Source organism: Dromiciops gliroides, chromosome 4, assembly GCF_019393635.1.
Source record: "Dromiciops gliroides isolate mDroGli1 chromosome 4, mDroGli1.pri, whole genome shotgun sequence".
Taxonomy (NCBI): domain Eukaryota; kingdom Metazoa; phylum Chordata; class Mammalia; order Microbiotheria; family Microbiotheriidae; genus Dromiciops; species Dromiciops gliroides.
In genome coordinates this window covers 199,203,260-199,223,618 of record NC_057864.1, presented here as the reverse complement: position 1 = coordinate 199,223,618, position 20,359 = coordinate 199,203,260, and the positions used below count along the sequence as shown (strand labels likewise).

Here is a 20,359-nt window from a genome sequence, read left to right as displayed (position 1 = left end):
AGTGTTTTCAGGTATCCAGAGCCCTGCCAATCTCAGGCATACCGGGCAACTTGTAGTCTGGCACCAACTTCAGGTGCCCAATTAGCATATCTTATCCTGCTTTACTGATATGGGAAAAGTCACATGCCACCCATGCCCTTGGCCCTGGAGAGGAGTCCCCCCGAGTAGTTGGTCAAATGATCTAGTGGGAAGTAACAGAGAGAACAACATCCCCCACCCTCCCACCCTCCCACCCAGGAAGGAGAGGATGTTGGGCCCTTACATCCGAATCATCCATTGCAGTACCCGTGGTAGTTCCATCTATTGTGGGGCTGGCGCTGGTAGCACTGTCATAGTCCAAGGTCACAATAAGCACCTGGGCTGCCTCTTCCACTAGTGGCTCTCGATAGTCGGAGAATAGCCAGTGGTTGTAAGGAATCCCATAGCCCACCGGGTCATAGGCACAGACGATGTTAAGAAGGGAGGTAAAGAGCGGCAGTGCGTGTCTGTGCGGGAAGGAAGGCAGTGGTGGAGAGGCTGCCACACGTACATGGGGAAGGATCAGGGAGAGGGGCTAATGAGGCCCCCATATCTACCTGCCCACAGCTGAGGCAGCAGGTCACCTTTTCCTCTTCCAGGAGTCCTCTTTGGACTCAAGCTTAGAATTGAGTGGGTTGGGGGAAGAGGGGCTCTCCATCAAGAGTTGGGGTAGAGAATAATAAAAAATGACAGCTCATATTTATGGAAGGCTTGCTTTCCTCACCATAGGGTCCCCTTGGGGTGGTCATCCATCCATGGCATGGGAGACAGAGCCTCTTAGAGCTCATCTTATCCCACCACCCTATTTCTTAGATGAGGGAACTAAGGCCCAGAGAGCTTAGATAATTGGCTTGATGTCACAGAGACAATAAGTGACAGGGCCAGGATTTGGCCCTGGGGCCTCTGGAATCAGATCATCCAACACTCTTTTAACTGTATGCTACTGACTCATTAAGGGCAACAATTAAAATCAGAAGAACTGAGATTGGGCTGGGGGTAGGTGTGAGAGGAGGAAAGAATTTTGTTGTTCAGTCGTTTCAGTCACGTCCAACTCTTCATGACCCCATTTGGGGTTTTCTTGGCAGAGATACTGGAGTAGTTTGCCATTTCCTTCTCTGGCTCATTTTACAGATGAGGAAACTGAGGCAAACAGGATTCAGTGACTTGCCCAGGGTCACACAGCTATACAGTGTCTGAGGCCAGACCTGTACTCAGGTCTTCCTGACTCTAGGCCCAGCATTCTATCCACTGCACCACCTACCTGCCCATGGTGTTAGCTATTATTGCTGTTAGATAAAGTATTTATTAACATGTCAGGCACTGTAATTATTATTCTTACTATCACCATGTGGCACTTTTTACAATTTCCAAAGCACCATTACAGGTGAATATACAAATATATACAAATATATACATATATACACATATATATATGTGACTACACATTAACATATATTTATTTGTATGTGGTAAATATGTGCATGTATATGTATGTACAGATTTGTAAATTTATATATTATCACATTTGTTCTTCATGACAATTCTACGAGGTAGGTAGGCAGTTAATGCAGTTTAGATATTAAGAAATTAAATTGTAGCAATGTTAGTTGACTTACTCTAAGTCAAACAGATAATAAACAGCAAAATCAGAGTCTGACCACTGAATGTAATGTCATTTTAGGGTGATAGAAAGGGGACAGGGCAATACACAGAGCCATGTATGGCTCCTGACTTCAGCAAGGAGAGACGGAAGGCATCGTTCCTTTCCTTTATGAAGAGTATGTCAGATTAAAAAGGGCCCTACTTCGTGGGGGCCAGGTCTAGTAAGGGAGAGTAGAGGTCAATCAGCAAACATTTATTAAGTGTTTACTATGTGGCAGGCATTGTGTGCCAGGCAGCTAAGAGTCGTATGCTGGCCCTCTCCTCCCATGAGAAGAATTCTGGGGATAAAACATCATCATAGCACCAAGTGAAATAAAGTAAGCAAAAATTCTTTGAAAACTCCAATGCATAGGTCTATAGCCAAAAAGAGATAATAAACAAAAAGGAAAAGGACCTATATGTACAAAAATATTTATAGAATTTCTTTTCTGGTGGCAAAGAATTAGAAATTGAGAGGAGAGGATGCCCATCAATTGGAGAATGGCTGAATAAATTGTGGTATGTGATTATGATAAAATACTATCATGTTATAAGAAATGATGAGCAGAATGCTCTCAGAAAAACCCAGACTTACATGAGCTGATGCAAAGTGAAATGTACTGTATACAAAGTAACAGCAATATTGTAAGATGTTCAGCTGTGAATGACTTAGCTATTCTCAGCAATACAATGATCCAAGACAACTGTGAAGGACTTAAGATAAAAAAGCTATCTAGGGGGCAGCTAGGTAGTGCAGTAGATAGAGGACTGCTCCTGGAGTCAGGAGTACCTGAGTTCAAATCCGACCTCAGACACTTAACACTTACTAGCTGTGTGACCCTGGGCAAGTCACTTAACCCCAATTGCCTCACTAAAAAAAAAAAATTTTTTTTAATTTTTAAAAAGCTATCTATCTCCAAACAAAGAACTGATGGTGTTTGAATACAGACTGAAACATGAAAAAGAAAAAAAAGAAAACTCCAATTGAATTATACAGGGTGGGCAGCTAGAGTGCCAGGCCTGAGGTCAAGGAAGACTCATCTTCCTGAGTTCAAATCTGGCCTCAGACACTTACTAGCTGTTTCATCCTAGGCAAGTTGCTTAACCCTGTTTGCCTCAGTTTCTCATCTGTAAAATGAGCTGGAGGAGGAAATAGCTAACCACTCCAGTATCTTTGCCAAAACAAACAAACAAACAAAACAAATGGGGTCATGAACTCAGAAACAACTGAACAATAACATTATACAGGGCATCTCAAAAGTCTTTGGACTTCCCCATTGGGGAAGCTAGGTGGTGCAGTGTATAAAGCATCAGTCCTGGATTCAGGAGGACCCGAGTTCAAATCTGGCCTCAGACCCTTGACACTTAGTAGCTGTGTGACCCTGGGCAAGTCACTTAACCCTCATTGCCCCACACCAAAAAAAAAAAAAAAAGAATGAATGAATGAATGAATAAAACCATCACACACAAAAATAAAAATAAATAAAATTTTTAAAAATAAATAAATCCATAATATTACATATATGAGTATTTGGTATCTCTGCCTCATTAGGCTGAGACAGGATATCCCATTTCCTTCTTCCTCTTTCTAACCCCACATGGTCCAGAACAGTACAATATACATGGGTGGTTCTGTGTTGTACTATAAAGTAGTAGTCTCCAATGAAGAACATGTGCATCTTCGGGGGATGTGTACAGGAAATATTAGAACTTTATTTTATATTTATTTTTAATATTAGAAAGGAATTAATTTTTTATGGCAGTATTTGGGAGTGAGTGGGCAGGTTTATCTGGAGCTTACGAGAGTCACAGCCTCTCCTCTGCCATCTTGGCTCTGCTCCCCCCAAAGGAATTAATTTTGACTAATGTTTAATACACTGGTTGAAATGGATGTCCTCACTCATAAGTCTGTATGTCAGTCACGTGTCACCCAGGAAGATGTCTTGAGGGAAATATGAGATCTCTACAATAGAAAGGTGGATAATGGTGCCCTTTCTCTGAAGTATGATATATTGCAGCTTATGTGCATGTGATTATTCTGTTACCTAGTTTGAACTCAACTAGCCTTCACAAAATGGACAGGTATCTAAAAAGATGCCTGCAAAGCAACCACAGGTTGAAAATAACACTAATAACATGAGAACAGGCAAACAACAAGAAAATAGCAGGTGCAGCTAGGTGGCGCAGTGGATAGAGCACCGGCCCTGGATTCAGGAGGACCTGAGTTCAAATCCAGCCTCAGACACTTAACACTTACTAGCTGTGTGACCCTGGGCAGGTCACTTAACCCCAATTGCCTCACCAAAAAAAAAAAAAAAAGAAAAGAAAATAGTAGAGCCCGACATCTTAACTACTCCTCCTAGAAGTTCTCTGTCAGTCACATTACAAAAAGTAAAAAGAAAGATAATTTAATCAAGATTGACAAAAAGTGAGCCCCCCAAAATAAAAAAATTATCATGAAAATTATTTGATATAAGAAATGATGAAGGGGTCAGTTTCAGAGAATAATGGGAAGAATCACATGAACTGTCACAGAGTAAAGTGAGCAGAACCAAGAGAAAAAATATATATCCATACTGAAATTTCCATATTTATCTCATCATTTAAATTTCTTTATTTTTGTACATACCTTATAAGTACATAATGTCATTGCAGTAGTACACATATGTGATTTATCTATAAATAAATATCTTGGGGTACACGCTCAACAATTTTTCATTGATGGGCTGCATGATCTAAAAGTGTGGAGACAACTACAGTAAAAGAGGTCTTTGGATGATGATGAATTGCAACCCATCACCACTAGGGGGAACAGGTCCTTAGAATCAGCTAATGGAAAGACCCTCATTACCACACAAAGCAGATCCCCAAAACATCTGGTGGCCATAGAAGCAGGAACAAAATAGAAAAGAAGACAGCACCACACCAGCAAGCCTCCAATCTGCCACTCTAACCACACACACACACACACACACACACACACACACACACACACACACACACACACACACGCTCCTGGATCAAGCCTCACCTATTCTCTGTGGAGCAGAAGAATTGCACCCAGGGGTTGGCACTGTTGCTATCAGGGGCTGGAGGCAGGTACATGGCCTCAGAGAAACAAGTCAGTAGCAACTTCAGCAGCTCGGTCCTAAGGGAGTAGAGGAAATAGGATAACTAACTCCCTGCGTGGCACATAACAGAGGCTTAACAAATGTTTATTGATTGACTGACTGACTGTCATGATCTAGAGAGCTTTCCACATACTCATCATCCTTCAGACAATGGGGCATTCTATACTGAAAACAATATTCCAGGTGTGGTCTGACCAAGACAAAGTATGGCTGGGACAAGTGCCTCTTTTAGTCTGGACATTATGACTATCTGAATGCAGCTTCAGATTGAATTAGCTCTTTTGGTTGCCACATCACACTGTTGATTCACATTGAGCTAGGGATCCACTAAAACTCCCAGATCTTTTTCACACAAACTGTGTTATAGCCATGCCTCCATCAACTCAGGCTTGTGAAGTTTATTTTGTTTTTATCTAAGTGTAGAGCATTATATTTATGTTGTATATAAGTATAGTCTACATTTATATCTATTAAATTTCATCCTTAAGTTCAGTTCATCATTCTAATGTGTCCAAATTCTTTTGGATCCTGTCATCCAACATATTATACCTCTCTCCCAACTTTGTGACTCTTCCAGAAACACTGTTTTATCATCCACTATATTTCTCTCCAGGCACTGAATAGGGACAGACAGAATCCTGCAAGGATTTAAAATCACTGACAGGCTAGCTGGGAGGGGAGGAGAGTGAGAAGAAATTCATCATACCAGACATCCAGCAAGGACATTCATGAACAACTATGTATACCCTCTAGAGTCTGGGCTCCTGTGGGGCTCACCGGTTCAGGTCATGGGTATAGTTGGGCTGTGGAGAGTGGGCAAAACCCACTCCAGCCTCCCAGATGTACTCACAGCTGTCCAAGGAGTGAATGTCTTCTGCTGAGTCCTAGGGGACAGGGTTTGGGGAAGGTGACAGGAAGGAGGGATCAGGCTGGGGGAAGTCTCGTGGTTTCCTCCCAACCCCTGAAGTGTAGCATTAGATGGTTGATATTTCATTTTCCACTTCCTCCAAACCTCTACTCATTCCCATCATCAGCCGCTCCCCAACACACACACACACACACACACACACTGGCACCCAAGCTTCTTGCCATGTTTGTGTAGAACCTATAGGAAGCTATTTTCCCCTCCACTCTATTATCCATTCTATGTCCAAAGGATGGGAAACTGGAAACATGGGGTGTGGGAAGAAAGGGTGCCAGCCACTGACTAGGTGAGAGGGGAAAGAAGCAAATCAGAGAATACCTTTAAGATCTAAGGTGGGGCAGCTAGATGGCACAGTGGATAGAGCACTGGCCCTGGATTCAGGAGTACCTGAGTTCGAATCTGGCCTCAGACACTTAACACTAGCTGTGTGACCCTGGGCAAGTCACTTAACCCCAATTGCCTCACCAAAAAAAAAAAAAAAAAGATCTAAGGGGCAGGGGCAGCTAGGTGGTGCAGTGGATAGAGCACCGGCCCTGGATTCAGGAGGACCTGAGTTCAAATCTGGCCTCAGGGAAGCACAACCAGAAATGTGGGACCAACCCTACCCACAGTAGCAGCCAAATAAGTAGAAGACGATGAGCATCGGTCCCTCAGGCTGGACACACATAACAAGAGGCCTTCCAGCTTTGCCAGTTGCTGCCCCCGCAACCCCAGGGCAGCACCAAGCACCACAGCTGTGGCCAACAAAGGCCAAGCCTGACTACAGCCATTATCCACACCCCACCTTCATTCTCAAGACCGTTCCTATCTCAATCCCATAGGAACAGAATTTTTTGCTACCCACAAGATGAAGACGATAGCCCATGGGCATGTCTCCACTCCCCCCAATACAGACATACACCATATACCCCAACTCACCACGGCACTCTTTCGGTGGCTCTGGACAGTAAAGTCTGGGCAGAAGAGCAGGTCAGCAATGGCCAAGAGCAGGGACTCTGCCAGGGGCCGGGCATTCTCATCCTCCTCACCCTGCCAACAATAGGAATGTTCATGGGTGGACTAACAGGAGACCCCAGAAACTTCTAAGACCCAAAAGTCATATACTATTAGAGCTATGTACCCAGACAGGTATGCACAGACACAGGATGAAGGAAAGAAGCCACCAGGCTTTGGAGAGGGAGTTCCCCACATCCTTGTGTGATTCTCTTTTTTTTTTTTTTTTTTAGTGAGGCAATTGGGGTTAAGTGACTTGCCCAGGGTCACACAGCTAGTAAGTGTTAAGTGTCTGAGGCCGGATTTGAACTCAGGTACTCCTGACTCCGGGGCCGGTACTCTATCCACTGTGCCATCTAGCTGCCCCCGTGATTCTCTTTCAATGATTTCTTGTCCTGTAAATAGCTTGCTTTGTATATATTTGTTTGCATGTTGTCTCCAAGATAAGACTGTAAACTCCTTGAGGGCAAAGACTGTACTTTGCTTCTTTTTTAAATTCCCAGTGCTTTGCACACTACCTGGCACATTGTAGGGGTTTAATGAATATTTCTTGAATTAAAAGGCAGAAGAGGAATATCTCAGTATCTGCTTTCTTTTGGAGGGGGCAGGGCAATGAGGGTTAAGTGACTTGCCCAGGGTCCCACAGCTAGTAAGTGTCAAGTGTCTGAGACCGGATTTGAACTTGTTGGGGCAGCTAGGTGGCACAGTAGATAAAGTACCAGCCTTGGATTCAGGAGGACCTGAGTTCAAATCCGGTCTCAGACACTTGACACTTACTAGCTGTGGGACCCTAGGCAAGTCACTTACCCTCATTGCCCCACCAAAAAATTTAAAAAAAAGAAAGAGAGAAAAGAAAAGAAATGACACTAGGGTAAAATGAGAGTCTGTGTTTTCATACGAGAGATCTAAACTCTAGTCCCTTCTGCCACTAACAAGCTATATGAGCTTGAGCAAATCACTTCACCCTCTGAGCCTCTCTTTTTTCATTTGTAAAATGAGGGGATTGGACTAGACCAGGAAATCTTAACCGGGGATCTACAGACCCCTGTATTTCAGGGACTCCATGAAATTAAACTACATCTTTATTTTAATATAAATGATCTTTAATATAAACAATAAAATGATGAATAAAAACAGTAGGTAGCATTTATATAACACTTTAAAGTTTGCAAAAGGGGCAGCTAGGTGGTGCCATCTCTACATGTAAATAGATAGAATGTTGGTCCTGGAGTCAGGAAGACCTGTGTTCAAATCCAGCCTCAGATACTTTTTAGCTGTGTGACCCAAGCAAGTCATTTAACCCTGTTTGCCTCAGCTTTCTCATTTGTCAAATGAGTCGGGGAAGAAAATGGCAAACCACTCCACTACATCTGCCAAGAAAACTCCAAAATGTGATCACAAAGAGTCAGATACAACTGAAATGACTAAACAACAAAAAAAGGTTTGCAAAGCACTTTATATATGTTAACTCGCCTGATTCTTTTAACAAGCCTGTGAAATGGGTATTATATGCTATTTTACAAATGAGGCCAGAGAAAGGAAGTTACTTGCCCAGAGTCTCATGACCAGTGCCTGAGACAGGACTCAAACTGGGGGGCTGATCCTTTTCAATATGCCACCAAGCAGACTGCCCCACTCCTACAAATTCCTCCCCTTTCCCAGCATAGAGAAGATGTCTCCCTTCCCCTGACATACAAACTCTTGCTCTTCCTCCTCCCCTCTTTCTTGGCACACAGAAATGTCCCACCCACCCCCCATCTCTCTCTCTCTCTCTCCCCCTCACACACACACACACACACACACACACACACACACACATACACACACACGCACATACCCCTTCTTGGCCAGCTCCAGGCACCGTGGACCAAAAGAAGCCCCTCCAATCAGGATCCTCAAAGATGTAGGGCAGCACACGAGTGAGGAGCCTGCAACAGTTGAGAACAATCTGCTTCTCTTTTTCTGAGTGGCAGCCGCTCTCTGATCCCTGCACCAGCTTCTCTACTGCCTGGAATTAGGGAAAGAAGGGTGGGGAGACAGGGGGCTCTCCTTAAATCAGGTTCACTGGGACCACCCCACTTCTAATTAGAAGTGGGGGTAATCATTTGGAAAATAAGCTTCTTGAGGGCAGGGTGAATCTCACATTTGTATTTGTATTCCCAGCATCTAGCACAGTGTCTACCACATAGTAAAGGCTTAATAAATAGTGATGATAATTCTAAGAGAAAACAGTGTCTGAGCCAGTCTGTTACTATCTAGAAAAAGGGGCCCTAACAGCTCTGGGCCAAGTGATGCATCACAGCCCTACCTCACTGCATATCCCACAGTTCTAAGCTAGAGAAAGGAGGATTCCAAGCTCTAACTCTGGAAGAAATATCCCTCTCCCCCGACAATACTGGGGAAATGAGGAAGGGATACTCTAGCCAGAAGGAAATAGAGCTAGATGGCAGGAGGTATATGGGGCAAAAAAAGAGAGCAAGACCTAATCTCCCTACCCCAAAGGCCATCTTAGCATGAAAAACCCAAATTCATCATTGGTCTAATCTTGAAGACAAGTGGCTGAGTAGAAGAGGCAAAATCAGGGGCATATAGGGAGAAGGTATAGTCACGGATGTAGTGAGTCATATCTAACTCTTCATGACCCCATTTGGGGTTTTCTTGCCAAGATACTGGAGTGGTTTGCCATTTCCTTCTCCAGCCCATTTTATTTTGTTTCTGTTTTTTTGGTTTTTTTTGTTTTAAAAAAACAGGGCAATGAGGGTTAAGTGACTTGCCCAGGGTCACACAGCTAGCAAGTATCTGAGGCCAGATTTGAACTCAGGTCCTCCTGAATCCAGGGCTGGTGTTTTATCCACTGAGCCATCTAGCTGCCCCCAGCCCATTTTACAGATGAGGAGACTGATACAAACAGGATTAAAGGGACTTGCCCAGGTTCACACAGCTAATAAGTTTCTGAGGTCAAATTTGAACTCAGGTCCTGACTCAAGGCCTAGCCTGGCAGCTAGGTGGTACAGTGGATAGAACAATGAACTTGGAATCAAAACTACTCATCTTCCTGAGTTCAAATCTGGCCTCAAACACTTATTAGCTGTGTGACCCTAGGCAAGCCACTTAATCCTGTTTGCTTCAGTCTCATCTGTAAAATGAGCTGGAGAAGGAAATGGCAAACCACTTCAGTATCTTTGTCAAGAAACACTGCCCTCAGAGCAGCTAGGTGGTGCAGTGGATAAAGCACTGGCCTTGGATTCAGGAGTACCTGAGTTCAAATCTGGCCTCAGACACTTGACACTTACTAGCTGTGTGACCCTGGGCAAGTCACTTAACCCTCATTGCCCTGAAAAAAAAAAAAAAGAAACACTGCCCTCCCACCCCACCCCACAGATAGAAGGATCAGCCCCCCAGGGCAGCTCCTCACCTTATAGCACAAGGTGGCCAGGTTAGAAGGGGACTCCTCCCGCACAGCCCTGATCTCCGCTGCTGGAACCAGTGCAAAGACGTCCTGTACTGACGTGGCTGAGTCTGCCCAGAACTGGTCCCAGAAAGCATCATCAGTGGCCTCCACAGGCTAGAAGGGAAAGAGAACATCTAGAAATGTCATTACAACCACCTAGCTTCCCTCCTTCAAGCCTTCTGATGATGCAGGAGACAAGGGTCTACCCACCTTTTACCCCTTGGCCTAAGGAGATCTCAGAGGTCCCAAGCCAAACCCCAGGATCAAATGGATTTGGGGGAGAACCTCACAATAATCTCTAAGGCCCCTACTGTGAGGCAGCAGAGCCTGTGACAAAGGACCTCATTACTGTGCAGGCAGGAAACAAAGGAGTCCAGTGGGGAATGAAGTCCAGCCAGTACAACAGAGCCCATCAGGGAGGGCTGGGCACTGTGGTCAGAGGGAGTCAAAATGATGACATTTTATTCTGAGCTCCACCACAGCATAGCTGTGTGACCCTAGACATCTCTCTCTGAGACTTAGTCAGGGCAAGATAACCACCATTAAAAAGTCTGCCAGTATTTGGAACTATGCCCAAAGGGCTATAAAGCTGTGCATACCCTTTGACCCAGCAATACCACTCTTGGGTCTTTATCCCAAAGAGATCATAAAAAAGGGAAAAGGACCCACATGTACAAAAATATTTATAGCTGCTCTTTTTGTGGTGACAAGGAATTGGAAATCGAGGGGATGCCCATCAATTGGGGAATGGCTGAGCAAGTTGTGGTATATGAATGTAATGGAATACTATTATGCTATAAGAAATGATGAACAGGCAGATTTCAGAGAAACCTGGAAGGACTTGCATGAACTGATGATGAGTGAAATGAGCAGAACCAGGAGAACATTGTACACAGTATCATCAACATTATGTGTTGATCAACTGTGATAGATTTGATTCTTCTCAGCAATACAACAGTACAAGATAGTTCCAAAGGACTCATGATGGAAAATGCTCTCCAAATCCAGAAAAAAATAACTATGGAATACGGATGCAGATGGAACCATACTATATCTTTTGATTTTAGTGCAGTTGTTTTTCTTTTTTGAGGTTTTTCCTTTTTGCTCTGATTCTTCTTTCACAGCATGACTAATGCAAAAATATGTTTAATGTGATTGTACATATATAACCCAGATCAAATTGGTTGCTGTCTTAAGGAGAGGGGGGGAAGGAGAGAGGGAGGGAGGGAGGGAGGGACAAAAATTTGAAACTAGAAATCTTATAAAAACAAATGTTGAAAACTATCTCTACATGTAACTGGAAAATAATAAAATACTTTTATAATTAAAAAAAAAAATTCTGCCAGCATCCAGGATCTGTTACTTCCTTCTCTCTGTTCACAGAATTAGTATCCCTCCTCACTAAAGCCAATCTCTTTACTTCTACCCTTGACCTCTTCCAGGACCTTCCAAACACAAACTCTTATCTGATATTTAAGCCCTTTCACAATCTGGCTCCAGTCTGCTTTTCAAGCATCTTAAACCTTACTCCCCCTAAAATACTCTATAGTCTGGCCAAACTGGTTGTCTTCCTGTCTCTCATATACAACATTCTATCTCCTGTCTCTGTGGTTTTGCACAAGCTGTCTTCAATGCCCAGAATGCACTCCCTTCTCATTTACATGACAGGATTTGAACTCAGGTCTTACCAGCACAGTGCCTAGCACATAATGGGTGCTTAATAAATGCTTGTTTTCTCCTTTTTTCCTTCCTTCTCTCCTTCCTCTCTCCCTTCCTTCTTCCCTACCTCCCTTCCTTTTTTCCTTCCTTCCAGACTAGAATCTCTATTCTTCAAAGCACAATACACAACTGCTAGTACCTCTCCTTCCAAAATGCTGTATCTACTTAGCTTAATTGTACATATTTCTCTCTTTGAGAGCAGGGACCACCTTGTTTCAATGTTTTTTTGAGTCTGGTGCTTAGCTATGCCTTACACATAGTAAATGCTTAATAAACAGATATAGATATAGATAAATGGAATGTAAGAACCTTGAAGGCAAAGATTCTTTCACTTGAGTTTTTGTGTCCTCAGCACTTTGGACAGTGTCTGGCACAGAGTAGGTGCTTAATTTGAAAAAAAAACACCAACCTGTTGATTGATTGATTAACTCCATTAATCATCCCTACTCTTTCATGTATTTTTTATCTTTTCCTCCCTAGTGGATCCTTCCTCTCCATCTACAAACATGCTCATCTCCCCAGTCCTTTAAAAAAAAAAAGTATTTTCTTAATCTTTCTAAGTAGCGCCTTTAATGCTTAAAAAAATATTTGTTGAATTGAATTCTTCCCCGGCAAGTTGTCATTTCATCTCTCTCCTCTCTTTCACTGCTAAACTTATTGGAAAAATCTATGCTCAATGCAACCTCACTACCCTCACTTTCTTCAGCTCCTTGTAATCAAACTTCTTTCCCCCACCATTTCACTGAAACTATCCTCTCAATATTGACCTCCTCATTACCAAATCCAGTGGTCTTCTTTGCCTCCTCATCCTTCTGTACTGCTCTATAGCTTTTCTGGGGGTGAGGCAATTGGGTTTAAGTGACTTACCCAGGGTCACACAGCTAGTAAGTGTCAAGTGTCTGAGGCCAGATTTGAACTCAGGTACTCCTGAATCTGGGGCAGGTGTTTTATCCACTGCTCCACAGCTTCTTGACACTGCTACAAGATACTCTCACCATCTTTGCCTTCATAAATACGACTGTCTTCTGGTTATCTTCCTTCCTCTTTAACTACTAATTTCTCATCCTCTTTCCAATCCCATTACGTGGGTATTTCTGAAAGTTCTGTTCTTCCTCACTCATTCATTCCCATGGTTGAGGACAATATCATTCATTCCTTTAGTAGATGACTCGCAAATCTCTATGTCCAGGGACTGACTCGTCCTCTGAGTTCCAGGCTCAAGTGACTACAGGACATCTCTACAATGATGTTCCATTGAAACCTCAAACTCAACATGTCCAAAATCAAACTTTTTCATCTTTCCCTCCTATTTCCCTGCTTCTCCTTGAATATTTGTGCTGCCCCTCCATTCTCTCATGTTCACAATCTTGGCGTTATCTTTGACCCTCCTCTCCCCCTCACCAATCATATTCAATAAACAATTAAGTCTTGTTAATTCCTCCTTCATATCTGTTGCAGTCATCCTTTTTTTCACAGTTCTAGATTGCTATCACCCTACTACAGACCCTCATTACTTACCCAGATTACTTGAAATCATCATCATCATAGGTTTTAGAAGATATTATCTCATTTTCTCCTTAGCAACTCTGGGAGGTGGGTGCTGTTATCATTTGCAGATGAAGAAACTGAAGGCAGACTTGCCCCCAGTTAAGTGAATTGCCCAGAGTCACACAGCTAGTAAATGTCTGAGGCAAAATTCAAACTCTAGTCTTCTTAGTACAGTGCCTGGCACATAGTAGATGCTTAATAAATAGTAGGTCCTTCCTTTCTTCAGGTCCAATGTTCTATTCATTGTACCACTTAAATACCTTTTAACAACTTTTCTCAATTCCATTCTCTGCCCACTCCTCCCAATCATCTGGGAACTCCAAGGTAAGAAAACTCCCTCTGCCATGCAGATCTGCACATTCTCTGATGCTTATATAAGAGTTGCTTCACATTGAGAGGTTAAGTAACTTGCCCAGAATCATGATGACAGTATGTGGAAAGGACTGAAGCCCTTCTCTCTTTGAGGTCAGCTCCCTATCTGCTATGCCAGGCTGCTCTGCAGCTTTTACACCACTGTCAAAATAATATTTCTTGCTGATCTGGTCAAACAATCCTCAATGGCTCCCTACTGCCTGCTGAATAAAGTTCTAACTCCCCTGCCTGACATTTTGAGGATCAGTACAAAGTCCTGTCTGACTTTTTCTTGTATTACTCCCTTCCATGAACTCTATGGTCTGAACTAGACAATTTCTTGTATACCTGAGCACACCCTATGCTCTCCCACCTGCAGGCCTTTGTTGTCATTCAGTCATGCCTGACTCTTCGTGACCCTATTTGGGGTTTTCTTGGCAAAGATACTGCAGTGGTTTGCTATTTCCTTCTCTAGCCCATTTGACAGATAAAAAACTGAGGTAAACAGTGTTAACTGACTTGCCCAGGGTCACACACATAGTCTGAGACCATATTTTAACTTAGGAAGATGGGTCTTCCTGACCCCAGGCCCAAGGCTCTATCCACTATGCCCTAGCTGCTGCAGCTGCTGCTTCTCTTTCTCCTTTAGCAGAGCAATGAGGGTTAAGTGACTTGGCCAGGGTCACACAGCTAGTAAGTATCAAGTATCTGAGGCTGGATTCGAACTCAGGTCCTCCTGAATCCAGGGCCAGTGCTTTTTCCACTGCACCACCTAGCTGCCTCCTATGCCTTAGCTTCTTAAACTGTGGGTTGAGACCCCATATGGGGTCGCATAACTGAGTGTGGAGGTTGTGAAAAATCTGGCAACAGTAAAAAGTTATGTAAATCTATTTCATATACCTGTATACCCAGGGTGGCTGAAAATTTCTTGAGTGAAAAGGGGTCACAAGCGGAAAAAATTTAAGAAGCCCTGCACTACACCACCTAATCCATGCCTTTGTGTATGTACTCCCTCCCCTAATCATTGCTGCTTGAATTCTTAACCATTCTCTAAAGCCCAAGTCCAATGCTGCTGCTTCTAGGAAGTATCACTGATACCTGCTATTGGTAGAGACCATCAAATCCCCTGTCAGTGCCCCTTCCTCTTCAGATCTCACACAGCACTTTGTTTTGCACTTGTCTTGTGAATGTAATATATTATCTGGATTCATTTCTTTTCTTCCATTAGAATATAAGTTCCATGATGACTTACATATCTCAAATAAATGTTTGTTGGATGAATATTTAATGCATTTTTCCCCAGTGAGAGGGAGCAAACAATACAGGCTCCTCTTCACAAGGCCATCTGCTCTCTAGACTCAGCCTCTACAATTGCCTTTGTCATGAATTCAGATATGGGTAAATATCTAAAAAGTTCTGGAAACCCTCATAGCTGGTTTTTGTATTGACCAAAATGGGGGAAACTACCTCCCTGGGGCTCAGGATAAGGTGGCATTTTCACTACCCCCAAGCTGCTGAGAGGGATGGTGGTTTCTTTCTAGAGTTACTCAGTTCAGACCATAGAATTAATGGAAAGAGATAAAATAAGAAAAAATCAGATAGGTAGCATATTGTACAGATATTTGAATGTCAAGCAGAGGAGTTAGAACTTTTTCAATCTTTTTTTTTTTTATGGGGCTATGAGGGTTAAGTGACTTGCCCAGGGTCACACAGCTAGTAAGTGTCAAGTATCTGAAGCTGAATTTGAACTCAGGTCCTCCTGAATCCAGTGCCAGTGCTTTATCTACTGCACAACCTAGCTGTCCCCTTGCCTCTCTATAGAAGAAGAAGAAGAAGAAATAATTGGGGTTAAGTAACTTGCCCAGGGTCACACAGCTAGTTCGTGTCTGAAGTTGGAGTTGAACTCAGGTTCATTCCAGGGCCCATGCTCTATCCACTGTGTCACCTAGCTGCCCTAGAACTTTTTTCAGTAGGCAATAGGGAGCCACTGAAGATTTTTTGATCAGAACAAAAAGAAAACCTACTTCCCAAGCCCAGACCTCGTTCAACTTCCCAGCTAAAAGAGGGTGCACAGTGTAATATTTCACCCAGACCCCAGGGGATGAGGTCTGGCACAAAGTAGTGGTTCAAACCAAGAACTGGTAGAGCAAGTTAAGTTAGATAGTTGGCTCTTGATTTCCTTCTTCTGGGAATGGTTGATCCAGGGGGTAGTATAATAGGCAGAAATTTTCTTGCTAGGGGTACTAGAATTGAACCTCAACGGGATAGGCAATAAGGCAGAGACCCCTTCACTCCCAGGCCACCAGAGATCTGTAGACTCCATCAAGGATGTGTGCCACTGTTGCTCCAATCACTCACCCTCCCAGTACCTGAAGGAAACTTCCTATCTTGCTTGCCTTGAGAGGGTTATATTGGTACAGGAAGAGCAATGAATTTGGAGTCACAGGATCTGAGTTTGAATCTCAGATCTTCCACGTACTCTTTTTGTTTGTTTGTTTGTAATAAACATTTTTATTTATAGTTTTGGATTTCAATTTTATCCCTCTTTCCCTCCCTCCCCTCCCCCTTCCTGAGGTGACAAACAATCAGATATGGGTTATACATGTATAATTATGTAAAACATTACCATATTTGTCATTTTGTACAAGAAAACTTGATTAAAAGAGAAAAATGAAAGAAATTGAAAAATAGTATGCTCCAGTCTGTTCCATCAATATGAATTCTTTCTTTGGAGGTGGATAGTATGTTTTATCAAGTCTTCCACATACTATCTTAAGCAAATCAATAAAATTTTCTAAAAATTTTCTAAAAATTTCATCTGTAAAATGAGGCACTTGGATATAATGACCTCTAAGTTCCCTACATCAATCATCCTATGATCCCTCCTGTTTCCTCATCAGTGCCCAGAGGAAACTCCCCCAAATCGAGCCACTTTTCTTCCATGTGGAATAGGGGATGCAGTCTAAAACAAAGGAATTCCACTAACACTGGGAAGAAATGAGGGTCAATTCATCAGCAGTGACAAAGCCTTGCTTGGGTTTCCTCCAAAAAGCATTTGGAGAATGTGCTCCAGAGATAAGAGACCTACCGTATCATCTCCAGTGATAAGTGAACTCACAATACTTACACAAATGCTTTGTAAAACTTAAGAGCAGGACACAAATGGGTGTTGGGATTATTTCTGTTTGTACTTTCTCTGGTGTGGGGGAAGAGAATATCATCGTCCTGAACCCCCTATACTTTGTCTGGTGATCTCAATTACCCAGTTCTGGAAGAATCATTTCTCCTTACCCTTGTTATTAGTTAGTAGCTCCTCACCTCCTCCAAAAAATGGTTAGCTCCATAGCCATATGGGTAGCAAAGGAACCCCAAACAGCTAGGATCCTCAGAACTATTTCAGAACCACCTCCACCACCACTCTCTCCCTAACCTTCCCACCAGGACTCCACCCATTTAGGGAATTGGACAGGAAACAGAAAGCCATTGAGAACTACAAGGCGCTCTGAACTGGGGTCAGATCCACTGCAGGAGCTGGCTTATGAGCTAGGAAAAAAACAGGATGCACAGCAGGAAAACCAAAGAGGCAGCTCCAGCCTCAGCCACAGGAAAAGGCAGCTGGGTTATTGTCACCTCCTAACCAGAGCCATCTATTCAAATCCTAACCCTGTCTCAAAGAGATTGAGGGCTGGAGCTCACTCAGGTCCCTGTTAATCCCTTCCTCATCCTGGGAGAAGGTAAGGACAGTGCTGGTCTTGGCAGGGAAACCTGGCCTCACTTTCACCATTTTCATAACAAAGGTAACACTTTCATCACCTTCCTTCTGAGCTGGGATTACAATTGGCGATAGTGAGTATGAAGTAGACCTTTGTAGAGAAGAGAACTTGGGAAAACAAAAACAAAAAAACTCTCAGATACTCTTCTTTTTTTTTTTTTTTTTGTTGTGAGGCAATTGGGGTTAAGTGACTTGCCCAGGGTCACACAGCCAGTAAGTATTAAGTGTCTGAGGTCAGATTTGAACTCAGGTACTCCTGACTCCAGGGCTGGTACTCTATCCACTGTGCCACCTAGCTGCCCCTCAGATACTCTTTTCTCAGGTTGGCTTCCAAACCATTCCAGGTGCCTTTGGGGACCAACCACCTGCCAGCTTCTTTTTAAGGGCTCAGCCACAACCAGAGCCAAAAGCCACGTTACCTTCCTCAGCCAGGGCGGATCAACCTTATAGGTAAAATAAGGGAGCTTCCCACTGCTCCATGTAGTAACCCCCACACAGGGGAGCTTATCTTTCACCCCTCCCTCTGCTCTATGCCCACTTTTGGCTCTCCTACCCACAGATACATGGATTTGGAAACCCATGCCAGTTAGAACTGGAGCCCAAGGCCAAAGTAGGGTAGCTGGAAACAAAGAGGAGCTGGGAGGGTGTATCAGTTGGGAAGGGGCTCCTTCAAAGAGCAATCAAGCATTTACCTGGGAGTCTGGGAAAGCAGTAGTGGGAGAGCAGCAGTGGCCTGCCAGCTTGGGGGGGGGGGTGTCAGTGTCCCACCCTGAGCACAAACCCAGCAGTCGGGGGAGGGGGGAAGAGGAGGGGAATGGAGAGTCCCTGCAGAGTTGTAAGGCCAGAGAGAAAGAATGAGATCAACCAAAAAAGATGGTCATCCATAATACCTGTTGCTGTATTTGAAGGATCATAGATCTAGAGCTGGGAAGATGTTTAGAAGGCATCCCTCCCAATACCCTCGTTTCACAGAAAAAAGAAAGAAAAAAGAGCCTGAGGTCCAAAGGGATTAGAGCACCCTACCACTAGTAAGTGGCAGAGCCAGGTTTGAAACTCAGTTCCTGTGACTCAGACCTGGGTCTGTTTCCTGCCTCTTTGAGGATAACATAGAATAAACAGAATTCTAATAAGAACCCCAGAGCATTTTGATTCAAGCATCTCTGCCATCTGATTGGAAGAACGCAGGGGATTGGGATCCCAGAGGGGTGAGATAGGAAGGAAGGAAAGTAAGAAGAATTAATGGAACGATTTGTGACCATAGGTAAGGGGGAAAGCCTTGGGGGAAGAGGTGGAGAGAAAGGTTCCCAGTAGGGAGTGGGGGAGTACAAGAAGGTACCCTCAGAGCCCTTTCCAAATCTAGCAGACTAAGGTTCTAGGATTCCAAGGCTAGGAGGAAGGCCCAGTTTAGGTTCTGCTCAACCCAGGCACAGGGACCCAGCATAGCTATCAGTGTTTGAGCTGCCCACCTGTGCCCCTGTTCTATCAATCAGCCCATATGCTCCCTGAATGTAAGAGGTGGCAACTGGGGGGCAACCCAAATACATCCCCCCCCTCACCCCAAGAGTGTGGGCACACACACACACACACACACACCAGCTTTAAGTCACAAATAAACTTTGTGGTTGGCTGCCCCTGGCCTAGGTCACAGGCACCCAACAGTTAGAGCAACGGGCAAGGCGCCAGCCACCACCCCCTCCCCAAGCTGGGCTTGCTACAGTAGGCTTAGGAAAGTGTCCGGGCCCTCTCTTAGCCCCGGGGCCATCAGAGTCCAGCCAGGCCCGACCACAGCCAACACACAACAGCTGTTTCCCCCACCAGCCCCGGCTTTGTTTGCACTGAGTCATCGAAGGCTAGGCGTCCGGACCGACTGGCACCCAGGGTGGGTGGGAGCCGGAACCAAGGGAGGGAATAGCTCCTGAGGGGGGAGGGGGCGGGAAGGACACGAAGGGAGGGGGAGGGGAGCCGAGCTGCCAGCCGGCTGCTCCCAGGCGTAGGCACACGTCAGCCTAGGGCAACAACCAGCCTGGGGGCCGGGGGCCTGAGGACTAACGGGGGGCTCCTCTGGTCAGCGCCCCCGCTCTCTCCATCACATCCCACCCTCCTCCCAGGCCAGTCCCCCACCCCCCACCCCGGATGGCCGTGGCCTTGAACAGAACCGGCTTCCCCAGGCGGCCAAGGAGCCTGCGGTGCAGCTCTGCTCGGCTCCCCCAGGATGGGGATGGGAAGCCGCGGGGAGGGGGACGCCCCGGCTCGGCTCCCTTGGCCCGGACTGCACCTGTGTCTTGGTGGTGAGCTGTATGACCGCCTTCCGGAAGTTCAGCTTGGAGTCGGCCGTCCCCATATCTCCTCCCGGAGCCGCCCGATCCCGGCCCCGCCGCCACGGGGTACTCTCCCGGTGCCCGAGATGAGCTCCCCGAGTCCCGTGCGTCCCCGCCTCGCTCCACCTCCGCCGCCTCCTCCTCCTCCTCCAGGCCCGGCCCTACGCCCGCACCTGCCGCTCCAGCCCCGGCTCCCGGCGGCCCTCCCCATCGCCGCCCCGCCCCCTTCCCCATCACTGGCCAGCTCACTCTGCCTCTCTCGCTTGCTCTCTCCCTCCTTGCCATCCTTGTCTTTGCCTCCCCCACCCCTTCTTCCCTCCAATTCCTGTTTCGCTGCCTTCTCCCACCACCTCCCGTTCACCATCACTATCTTTGTCTCTCCCTCTCTCTCCCCCACCTCTATCCCTCCTCACCATCCTTGCTTTGGTCCCTCCCAGTTCATCTTTTTATTCCTCAATTCATCTCGACAAACATTTAAGTACGGATTGGGTG

General features: G+C 45.0%; 1 protein-coding gene across 4 annotated transcripts in view; it reads right to left on the bottom strand.

The window, feature by feature from the left end:
- The window catches only part of HID1 (HID1 domain containing), a 29,820-nt gene extending 9,815 nt beyond the window's left edge, over positions 1-20,005 (bottom strand). For all 4 annotated transcript variants that reach the window (XM_043962525.1, XM_043962526.1, XM_043962527.1 and 1 more), the window contains exons 1-7: positions 19,825-20,005; positions 10,124-10,273; positions 8,546-8,716; positions 6,634-6,744; positions 5,568-5,674; positions 4,691-4,807; positions 263-485 (exon numbers count right to left, since the gene is read on the bottom strand). In XM_043962525.1, the coding sequence (XP_043818460.1) occupies positions 263-485; positions 4,691-4,807; positions 5,568-5,674; positions 6,634-6,744; positions 8,546-8,716; positions 10,124-10,273; positions 19,825-19,890 (945 nt within the window). In that variant the 5' untranslated portion in view covers positions 19,891-20,005. The remainder of the gene's footprint in view (positions 1-262; positions 486-4,690; positions 4,808-5,567; positions 5,675-6,633; positions 6,745-8,545; positions 8,717-10,123; positions 10,274-19,824) is intronic.
- Positions 20,006-20,359: the final 354 nt, after the last annotated feature.